The sequence below is a fragment of the Teleopsis dalmanni genome, chromosome X (genome assembly GCF_002237135.1).
Source record: "Teleopsis dalmanni isolate 2A chromosome X, ASM223713v2, whole genome shotgun sequence".
NCBI lineage: Eukaryota > Metazoa > Arthropoda > Insecta > Diptera > Diopsidae > Teleopsis > Teleopsis dalmanni.
The window spans coordinates 8,343,239-8,355,196 of NC_051848.1; the positions used below are offsets into that span (position 1 = coordinate 8,343,239).

The window sequence follows — 11,958 nt, forward strand, 5'->3', positions numbered from 1 at the left end:
AGCATATAATTGGACTGTGTCAGCTGCTACAGATAAAGAATTTACTGTATTCCTAATTTGATGAAAATATAAAGCAAAGAAATTTTTTAAGCCTTGACCTCAACACAACAATGGTAGCTACATATATGATAACACTTTATCTAGAATGGAGTATGGGTTTTTTCTTCATTTTTTTTCTAATTTTATTCTTTCAAAATATTTTTATTTAACTTGAAATGAATATATTCTATTTCCTTAAAAGTAGTTTCTCCACAACAATTTACAGTTATACCGAACTAGTTTTCAGTTTCGGAAGCACTGTTGAACCGACCTTTTGAGTACAGTCTTAGGATCAGCACACTAAGATTGTATTTCTAAATCAAAAACCCTGTACTTACTGGCTAGCATTAATGGCTAGGTCGACGGTTGGTATTATTACTATATTGGTGTTGGTTGATAATATGTCTCACTTGTAGTGTTTGTGTTTCATTTGTAGTTTCATGATTGAAAATTCTGATATTGAATAATATTTTGAGACAGATCAAATATCATCGAAAAAAAACATTATTAATTTTTAGAATGATGTATTCAATATAAAGAATATATTTCTAAAGCAAATATTATTTTGTCTCCAGAGCCAGTTTCATTTTACCTAAATGCATAATAATGAATGTTATTACTCGTATATATTTCATTTCATTTCAAAAAGAAACCTAATCAAAATCTTTTTTTACAAAATAAGTCATTTATAAAAGGAAGCTTTTCGTAGTTAAGTGCTGTCTAGAGACTCCAAGGAATACATTTCCTAGTAACAAACATAATTTAATATCGGAAAAAAGACCACAAATAATATGAAATATAATAATAAGAATTATAAGTTCGCATAGCCGTAATACTATGCGTATATATATAGGTATATACTATATGGATGGACATATGTGACATTGCTTCGCATTTTGTATGGCAGTATGTTTCGTCGTGTTATTAAAAAGTTTCCATAGTTTATGTACAATATTGAAACCTAAAAATTTTTCCCAATGGCATATTTTATATTAAAAAATGAAACCAAATACATAAAGCAGCTGCACAATCAAATACTAAAAATTTATTTGAAATGACAACTGGGAATCGCAGCCGCTGCAAAGTATCCCAAAAAATTATACAAAAATCGTTCATGTGTTTAAGTATTAAACAAAATGGACAACTAAAATTAATAGCAGTAATCAAATGTCAAACATATTACGGATTCCCACCTGAATTGATCAAAACGTGAAATGTAATTACGCCTCAGAAAAACTCCAATGCTTTCTCCATGGCAAATTATAATTTTATAAATTTTGTTGGTTTTTATAAATTTTTTCATAAATTCTTTAGTTTCAACTTTTATTTCGATTTCCGCATTGCCGTGTGAAATTTTTTACTAAAAATCCGGAAATATTCGTATTATTTTTTAAATTAAAAGTTTTACGTGCGCTGCAGACGACAGATAGAAATTGTTGCCTAATATCAAAAATAAATCCTAAAAAAAATACATCAAAATATAACATAAAAAATAGCAAAAAATTAATCAAACTATTAAATAAGTAATTAATTAATTTTATTAAAAATTACACTAGCTTACAGCCAAAAATTTCCAAAGACGAGACCAATATTTCCCATCGGGAAATTTATCGTAGAACTCGAAAATTATAACGATTTTTTTTCCGTGTACGGTTTGCGAGTTCTTTACAAAAAACTTACCACCACAGCTCTCACAGTATTTTTTATCAAATTTCCTCTATAGGAAATATGGGTTTCGTCTTTGGAAAACAGAACTTTTAATTATTTGTAAACTAGTGTAATCTAATAATAATATAATAATATTAGAAATAGCAGGAGAAGTAGAAGTACAAGTAGAAGTACAAGTATAAGTAGAAGTACACTTCTAGAAGTAGTAATATTTGTAGTTAAAGTAGTGGTAGTAGTTTTAGTAGTGTAGTAGTAATTATAGTAGTAGTTATAGTAGCTATAGTGAGAATAGTAGTTGTAATCCAAGTTTTGTTGCAACCAATTTGATGAAACAAAAAAGCATGGCTATATCATTACCCAAGTTAAGGATCATTGCAATACACAGCTGATTTCAATAATACCCTTTCATGCGTTTCAATCTTATCTTCGACTAGTTGCTAAGTTCTGAAACTAACACAATTCTTGACTGTATTAAACTGAGGCCTAAATTTGATCCCCTACTTAATGACTAAAGAAAAGTCTTTCTTCATTCTACTATCTATCTAAATCTAGAAACTGGTATACTTCAAATTTAGCAGCTCGTTTCTACGTTTCTTTCACCCACTACAGTTTACCCACATATATAATCTCTTCAATATATTTCTAATTTTAAATCAAAGTAATCAAACGTTAAAGAAATTGTGACTTAACATATAACATTTTAAATAAGATTTTATATATCAAAATTTTCATTCATTATCACATCACATATTTGGAAGTACACAATTTCTGTCTAATCTTACTGTTTGAAGATTGTCAAAAAAAAACAAAAAAATGAGTTGGAAGAACTCCAAACTTATTAAAATTGCAAAAACAGTTAAAGAACAGAACGAACTATTGGGTAAGAAATTAGAGAGGCCAGAAAACTTCAAATTCAATATTACAAGTACAAGTAAGTACCTTCTTTATGAAATGCTTATAAACTTTACTTTACAGGTTCTTAAAAATAGCATCAAATTTTTATAATTTTCTTATAAATAATACTCACGATTTGAACACAACTCATCCAATGCACTAAAATAACTTTTCTTATTTGAATAGTAGTAAGACTGCTAAGTAATGTCTACGACTCTAGAGTCCAATAGCTCAATACCGCAATAGCTCAATATTTAATCTGACAAGAAAAAATATTTATTATTGGTTTTTGATTTGATTATGATTGATTTGAGTTTCAATCCGAAGTAGAGGAACCTTAAACATATTCTAGTTAAAAATCATATAAAATTCTCAACCATTCTCACATCAAATATTTTGGAAGCCCACAAAATATGTAGTTCTAGCCTAATTTTACATTTTAAAATTGTCATAAAGTAAGTTTTAAACCCAATGAATTATTATATTTTATTCAACTATTCATAAAAATGATCAACTAATTTTTTTCAGACGGTTTAACAGCACCTAGAAACGAAATCCAAGAATGACAAAGAAGTGTTTCCACGGGTGAGTATCCTCTTATTTAAATTTTAATAAAAGTCATTTGATTGATGTTAAGCAGTGAGCGCGAATTTATATAGTAATTATTATTAGTAGTATTTCACTGTATAGTATAGTTTGAATACAACTCCTAAAGACACGAAGGTTCTATACTAAACCCTAACATTTTTGTCAGAACAGAAATTGAAATGAAATAAATCTTATCACATTTTTTCCAATACAACCAATATAAGAATTCTTAATGAATGCTTTCACGATAGCATAATATATAATTCATTCACAATGTAGAATATATAATATATCGAAGAACATCTTTCTGAAGAACATGATAAAGTTTATGTTTCTTTACAGCTCGACCTATGACACCACAGACCAATGGCGGGAAACAGATGATGAATTGGACAATCGATAGTAGATTGACAAACCTCCAAAAGAATTTAGAGAAGATTGCAGATAAAAAGTATAGTCGACGCAATCATCGATCAGGAACAGAAAAAAAGTTGCGACAATCTGCCAAGATCCGTACCATGCGAAAACTGCAAGCTGTGAATACAGATCAAGAGGAAACAAAAACACCCCGTGCAGATGATAATATTGACGTTGAGGCACCATCTGCAATGTATAGTTATTGTGATTTCACCTGTCATATGAAGAAGCTCAATGAAAATAAAATTAAGAGCTCTAGAGAAATGACTGAATTGAAGGTGTGTTTGTAATAAACTTTATATCAAGAGTTTCAAAAATTAAGCATCTATTTTTTCAGGAACTAAACCGATAACTATTGGCAATCAGAATATACACTTGAATTAAAGACATTTTTTGACAATTTTCCAAATTAATTATACATAATCTATAGTTTTAATGTAAATAAATTACAGCATCAACAAAAATTAAAATTTAATTTTTTGAGAAGGGAATGAAAATATCGTAGAGTAATTTAACATAATAAATATGCCTGACCAGATTAACAACCTGACAGCCTGATTAACAACCTGGCGATTTGCATAACTCTAATAGTCTTTCGGAGTTTAAGCTAAATTATTCAATGAAAACTATAGACTTAAATGGTTTAAGTACTTTCATAGTGGTATTACCTTTACGATAAATTAATTTTGATAAAATTAATTTTGATATTTCTAGTTAATTTTTTTATTTAATGTCTGTAGAAATTTATATGAAATATAGTAGTTTTTTTATAATTTTATCCAATGATTCACTAAGACAACAAGTGAACAATTTAATTTAAAGAATATTGCTGACACACCCTTGTATAGTTTGTGTAATTAAAATGGTTAATACCTTCCAACTTATAGTTTATCACTTAAGTTTCTATCTTCCCATATGAGTAATATCAATATCTGTATATATTTATTTAATGTTTGTTCTATTGCATCAACTACTTCCGATGGTCTATTATTCTTGCTCTGCTATGGTTGATGTATCTCAAGTATTGAAAAGAGCCATCCCACTCCCACTCACTATACGTTCACTTTCATTGAGTGAACGCGACTCTGTTCGAAATGTGGAATTAAGAGTTGTTGCTCGTTTTAATTTTCTTCATTTTCTTTTTGGTGAAATCTTTTAATGAAATTCCCTTTGATTTGGTTAATTATTGCAGTTTCTTGTGTTCCATTCAAACGGAACCAATTTAATAAATTATGGTTCTGTTTCCTTATTCTGCCAAGTCATATACATGCCACGTGGCGCCAAAATGCGAAATTAAAAAGTTGGAAAAGCAAATCAATCAAATTTCTTACCAAAACGTTTTATTGCTAATATTTTTATGTTATTCCCCCATTTCGATTTGCCATTTCATTTGTTCCTTATTTCTTATTTCGCATTTAAAATTAATAAGCGAATAGCGAGCGAAATCTGCCAGCGAGGACACATGTTATTTTTCCGATAGTGGTTGGCATTAATTCGAAATGAACGTTTTTGCTCGAAATTAGTTACGAACAGTTTTAATCAATTACGTTTTTGATGGAATTTATTTTAACTCGAGTTTATCCCTTCGTTTCAAAACGGTTTACTCCAAACAAATTTTAATTTTCATTAATTAACTGCTTTCGATAAGTCGTCCAATTCAATTTAATTGAATTCCATTAAAATTTGAATTAAATTGAACATTTCAGATATGTTCAGTTGACATTAATCGCAATCACTTCGGAAATGAGTTTTATTATAAATTAAATTAATATTTATACATTAAACATACTTTTTAAATTGGCTTTTAGTTGCTTAAGTGGTGTTCACACCAACATATTTTTTTAATTCAAAACGATAATCGAAACGATAATCACACAATTAAATTTGTACGAAACATAAGAATATTTTACGTGACCAAAAAGTGTCATTCGAGAAGACAACTGACTCTGCAAAGATATGAGAAAATACTGTCTTCTGAGATATTATAATAGTTTTCGGTAAGGATGATGTATCTTGCAAAATCTGTGCTGGAAATAGATAGATTTTGACGATTTCAAAAGTTATTTTCAACTGTTTAGAAATAATAATAAGAATTTTATCATGTGATTTGCGACAATGTATGAAACTTACAACCAAGACTACCAAGACCAAGTAGAGGTTCTCAAATTTCATCTAAAAGTCTTTTAACCTCTATAGCGAAATCAAAAACTGATGTACCAGCTAAAGTAGTAATTTTGAACTGTTTAGAAATAATAATAAGAATTTTATCATGTGATAAAGTTACCTTACTACACGCCAAGATAATGTTTCCTAAACTTTACCTAAAAGTCTTTTAAATTCCATAGCGAAATCAAGAACTAATGTAACAGGTAAAGTAGTAATGTTTTAAAGTGGCTAAACACAAAATCTTTTCATTTTATTTCGCTTTTTATTTTAATTTTTTTTTTTAACTATTTTTAAAATATAAGAAATAAAAAACTAACTCAAAAACTGGATCTATCATCCAACGACCATTGACTGTTTGTAGACTCTAAAAGAATGCTCTAAATACAGAGACTTGGCTGCAATGAAAAAAAGATTGTTAATTCTGAAACCAGTTTTAAGTTTTAAAGAAAGGTTATCAAGAAAAGAAAGGTGTCAGGAAGTAAAAGTAACATTGAAATGTATTTCTCCTAAAGACGATAATGTTGTGGAGTACAGTCAATTTTAGCCTAACACAGATAATTTTATTAGTCTGTTTAGCTGATGTACTACAAAAAAAACATATAGTCCATACTAGGAGGTTTTTATAGTACGACAGATACTAGAAACGATATATGGCTTCTTCTTTTATGAACTAAGATAAAAAACACTGTTAGAAATGAGGATCATAGAAAAACTTTTTTATACCATAATAAACTACATTGACTAATTTGGTTCAACTATTCCACAAATGACGGAACCTTGACGAAAGTAGTGAAAAGTTCTCAGTTGCTGAGTTTAGCTTGAATGTCTACAAAAAGTAGTCTCGCTTGATACTGGGGCCTAGAAATAACACGAGTTAATTTGTCTGTTTTAGTTTCGTTATAATTAAATTCTGTAAAATTAAAATGTAGCCTAAATCATCTGTGGATTCGTCTTACTGAGACGGTAAGAAAAATAGGTGTATGTGTGGAATCTCAAATTTCATTACTCATTCACATTTCACACTACTTACATCTTATTAATGTACTAAATAGGTAGATTGAAGTGGAGGCCTTGTTTTCAAAAAAGCCCTCTTAAGCTCAAACGATGGCCCATTGTGGTACCACGGAATAGCATTGGTACGTACATAAATTTAAATCAGTTCTAGTGTGGTAGGTGGGTGTACTTTAAAGTTTCTCTGTCACTAAAAACTGAAGAGATTCACTGAGAAGTTATAACAGCAACATCTAGACCCTTGCAACAATATCTAGAATAGAACATTGATTGATTACAGCTAGCAACATCTTCATTATATAGTCCAATATTCTCACTGATGTACGTCAGCAAAATATGTTCAAAATTGAAACACGAAGAAATTAGAAAGAAAGTTTCTATATTGTCACTTTACTAAGATTTTTGTTGAAGCGCTATGTGTGGTAAGTAAGTAAGAGTTGCATTTATGTGATGCAACTCTGTAGTCTTTTAAATAAAACATATCTCGCATAGCCTAAAACATGCTTAATATTTAGTTTGCCGCTTAAAAATCTTTTTTGGAGTTAAACATATTTAATTCGACTATTTGCAAAGGTCCTTATATCGTATAATTGGTTGATGAAGCTTTTACGTGACACAAAATTAATTTTTATCCAAAATTTACTCGACATAAAAATTATTCTAAAGCATTATTAAAATTATTATAGTGCTATTAATATGATATTATATACACATAATATTAATATTGCTTTGATAAAAATATTTAAATAGGCAACCACATGGAGTCAAGCATATTTCCTTCGGAACCCATGTAAGAGCAAAAATTCAACAAAGTGTTCGAATTCAATCATCGATTTGTATTCAAATATTTTCCAGTCGACATTTGTCTTTAATTTCGATTTATATAATTGCATTCCCTGACATTTTATTCCGTTTCTGTTTTTATTGCAGAAATTCGCACATTAAAATTTGGCTTTATTCCAGAATTTTGCAGCTGTTGTTTGTACTTTTATTGCGACTGCATTTGTTACTGAGAAACTTGGCTTCTGAATCATTTACATATCTTTCAGCGTATATCCTTATTCCTGTCACCTCTTATTGAATTTTTCGTTTTGTGAAATGTGTTCGAGATAACTTTTAAAAATATTTGTATCCATTTTAAAATACAAGACTACATCAAGTGAAAGAATGCTGAAAGCATCCAATCCATTCCTAAAACACTCTGCATAATAAGTTTCAATAGTGAATTTCAATAGTGAATCTTTATGTATTGATTTGTGGCCCTTCCTTCTGGTTGTATATGTACTCAGTACATTCATTTTCAGTTCTAAATTCAGTTTTGTTGAAAATGAACACAATAATGAATAAGAATAACTGAATAAATGCGCATTTGTAAATTCAAATAGAAATCTTGTGACCACTGAGGGTCTACTTTTAGTGGATCCACTAGCTTATGACTAATCCGCCAACTAGCACCATTTATAATCTTATGTTCGAACATTGTTAAGTCTTACTTTGCTACTATGTCCAGCACAAATCTACTGTAAGAAATGTGTATATAGTGATACATTTCTATAATATGAGACTAAATGTTTACATTCGTGGTTATAAATTTGCCAATTAAAAACATTGTCACAAATATATAGCGATTTACGAATTGGTAGTGCACTATATTAAGAATATCTAAAAGCAAATCACCAACATTAATGAATCCAAAAACGAAGTAATAAACAATAATATATTTAGCGCCAATCGGAGTTAGCTATATATTACAGATTAACTTCCATAACACGAACTTCTATAATTCGAGCTGAAAAGAGTGCAATAGGGTTTTAGAGAGCAAATTACATACAATTCTGCTTCCATAACTCGAACTTTTATAACTCGAATTTCTATATAAAGATATTCGCACGTGCCAATAGAAATATGGGAATGTGCATGCTATAAGTCGAATTTTTGTTTTTAGTATGAATCTATTTTGGTGTTAGGGGAAGTCCCTTTTTCTATCCAATTGTTTAATTTTTTTCCCTTATGTTTGCTTCTTTGTATAAATGTCAGTCGTTGGCAGCGTGGTTTAAAATAAATAAAATAACTTCCAATGCGACTCTTAAGGCTTATATTTTGTACATCAAGCTTTCCTACAGATGACGTTATTATTGAGCCTTATTGCTCTGAATTAGTGAATACGATTCTAAGCGCAGCGGAAAGTGATGATGAGGGTTCGGTGAATGAAGTTGTTCATCAGCCTCCCAAGAATGAAATTCATTTAAAATTCTGAATTTTTATTTACAAACAAATGATACTCCATCTGAAGATCACTATTAGTTTTGGAATAAATTGGAATCTCTTTTTACTGAAAAAAAGAAAAGGAAATTAAAATCCCAAACTCTAATTTCTGAATATTTTACTTTACTATAACTTCTATGCTGTATTTGATTTCAAAAAAATAAATGAATAATGTAATTCTAGATTCTTCCAAAAATAAAAAAAATGGTGAAAATATTCTCTAACTCAAAGTCTCCATAAGTTGAAAAATTAAAAAAAAAATAACGAAGTATTAAGCAATAGTTCAATGATGGCATAAAAACCTATACTTCGCCACGGAACACTTTAGACTTACACTAAAATTGTTTAAATGAAATTGCTAGTCAAAATAGTTAACTTGTATTTAGTTAGCTTTAGTTAGTGCTAACTAACTGTTATTATTATTATTATTAATATTGTAACAAAAATAATAAAAAATGTGTGTTGTTCATAAACTGTTTTTTTGAACTGCTAAGTATTTTTTTTCTTCTTGGATGGACGGAATTTGTCTATCCAGACATACGTTTAATGTAAGTTAAAACGGTGATTATTTTTTTAGTTTCTCTATAAAAATGCATTCTCAGCTTTCACTCTTTCTTTCCTTTATTACTCGTGTGCATTCATTTTGTTTTCATTTTAACCACCCCTCTGTAGCCTCTTCAGTCTCTTCAGTCTCTTCAGTAGCGTTCCAATATTCTGCAATCTTCATGATAGCATTCTCTACTCCTGGCGTTTGGCCAGGATCTAACGATTGTTTGAGTGACTGATGCACTTTGATCTTTACCAGATCATTTACACGGTCCCAGCTTACTATTCTGATTGTTTATACATCTAGAATTGAAGAATATTGAATTAAAAATTATTCACCTGAAGATTATTGGAATACGTATTGTGTACTATACGAGAACGGAACATCAATGATGACATATTTTAATTTGTTAGACTCACAAGTCTATAACAATTTTCAATTGCGACTGTTTGAAGTATATATCATTCGCATCCTTTTTTGGACTAAGAGGTACTAGTCCAATTTTACATTTAAATTCTTGGCAACTCATGCGATTTCATTTGCCTCCACTACATTACATTTTCTCTTCATTTTCAACGCAGCCTTCAGTTGGAATGTTTAGTGTCAGAAAAAGCTTAGCCCTTAAATGCTGTAATACATAACTGGTCATTAATTGATTTTAAATATTTACTTATTCATTTAAAATCTTACCTCATTTGCAACTGACATTGCTTCATTACTTCACTAAATGAATTGTTCATGCCACCTCATGTTTTGTTGAAGTTTAGTATTTTATAAACGTTAATACAATGCTTATTGAAAGGTTCCATCGTAGTGGTTTTTAAAAGAATAGATTTGGAAATCCCAAGACTCCTAAGATCATTCTTCACTTCTAGTATTTGGACATCACCTCAAGATTGTTTGAGTAACTGACATGCCTGGATTTTTAGTTGGTAGTAGTTACGACCCCAATTTTGTTTTCTGCTGGTTTTAACATCAATTGTTGAAGACGAGTATTTCTTTTATATGAACACAAGATCTATTTAAATTGCGAAATATTGGAATATCATATTAATGATAATGCATTTTTCTGAATAACAAGCTTAAAGTGATTTTCATTTGTTACTGCGTGAAGTGAATATCAATCTCATACCTCACCACTCAATCTCACCACTCTATGTCGAAGTCCAAATTTAAGTCCCTAGCGATGCTGAGAATTAAGTAGAAACTATTCTCTTTGTTCCTCTTACATCCTTCAGTTGGAAGGCATAGCCACATAAGGGTTGTGAGAAGTTTATTCTTAAATGCTACAATATATAATCGTAAACTCTCTCATTAATTTGTAATAAATAAATGTTTGCTTATTGAAGTAAAATCTCACCTGATTTGCAACTGCTAACTGTTGTGTTTCGTCAATGTTTTTTGTTTTTTCCACCTCATACGCTGCAAAACTAGGTCTATTCGTCAGAGCATTAGTTCGTTTACTAGTTCATACATTTTTCCGACTAGTAACAATATTTTGATATTCCATGCACCAATTCGCAAGTCATTGTAATTGTTTGGTGAGTTATTTGCATTTAATTGGAGTCTTTTCTTTAAAGAAAGTATGATTAGTCCTAATACTCCTTGTTTAGGAGTCTTCCTTAAACTTCATTGGGTCTGTACCGCATTTCCTCAGTACATGATGTTAGGGTTATCCCGCCCTTATTCGGTCGGTAGAGCCTCGTTAGCGAACACAGGGGACACCAGGTTTTAAAAACGGTGGGTGAGGTTACCATTTGGAAAGCAGAGTATGGACATCCTCAATGCTTTCCCTTGTCCCCCTTGTCTAACCTTACTCAATCTAAATCACACTTCCTACAACATGTGTTTGACACTAAATACATTATACATGTTGAAGCCCCTCTAAAACCTGTGTACTTTGCTATCTATATAGTTAGATAAACACATACAAAATACAGAACGGCATTAAAAATCTTAAAAAAACACATAGAGACAGTACAAAAGACTATGAAATACTCAAATGTAATCGATATATTTATATATCAGACACTACTGAAAATGATTTGCAAAAATAATGGAAGAAAATTAAAATGATAATTTATCAAGTAACAAAACGCATTGTATCCAAAACAAAGCAAAGTCTCCTATAAAAAAAAAGAAGAGTAAAAGTATTTAAGGAGAAAATACGGCATGAATCATAGATCCATATGTAGAATCACTAGCTACTGCCAGAATTTCATTGGATTTTTTGGAGCCTTAATTTGGTTTATTATATCAAATGTATGATTTAAGTTTTGTGACAACCAAATTCTTACCATTTTTCAGGAAAGATCCAAGCTATTAGTTGGTAAAACATCAACTAAATATAGACTCAACAAATA

The 11,958-nt window shown here is 29.9% G+C and overlaps 1 protein-coding gene and 1 long non-coding RNA gene across 3 annotated transcripts; one reads left to right on the top strand and one right to left on the bottom strand.

The window, feature by feature from the left end:
• The first annotated feature begins 3,144 nt into the window (after window positions 1–3,144).
• LOC119662745 lies at window positions 3,145–3,976 on the top strand. Its single transcript, XM_038072490.1, has 3 exons — window positions 3,145–3,186; window positions 3,532–3,884; window positions 3,944–3,976. The coding sequence occupies exons 2-3, from the start codon at window positions 3,540–3,542 to the stop codon at window positions 3,956–3,958; spliced, it is 360 nt and encodes a 119-aa protein (XP_037928418.1). The 5' UTR covers window positions 3,145–3,186; window positions 3,532–3,539; the 3' UTR covers window positions 3,959–3,976.
• A 5,509-nt stretch (window positions 3,977–9,485) lies between these two features.
• LOC119661990 lies at window positions 9,486–11,635 on the bottom strand. Of its 2 annotated transcripts, XR_005250651.1 has the most exons (4): window positions 10,956–11,634; window positions 10,728–10,881; window positions 10,286–10,613; window positions 9,486–10,223 (listed from the first exon to the last, which is right to left on the bottom strand). It is a non-coding gene; the product is annotated as an uncharacterized LOC119661990 (long non-coding RNA). The 2 variants fall into 2 exon arrangements; XR_005250650.1 differs by having other exon boundaries at window positions 10,286–10,881; window positions 10,956–11,635.
• Between the last annotated feature and the right edge of the window lie 323 nt (window positions 11,636–11,958).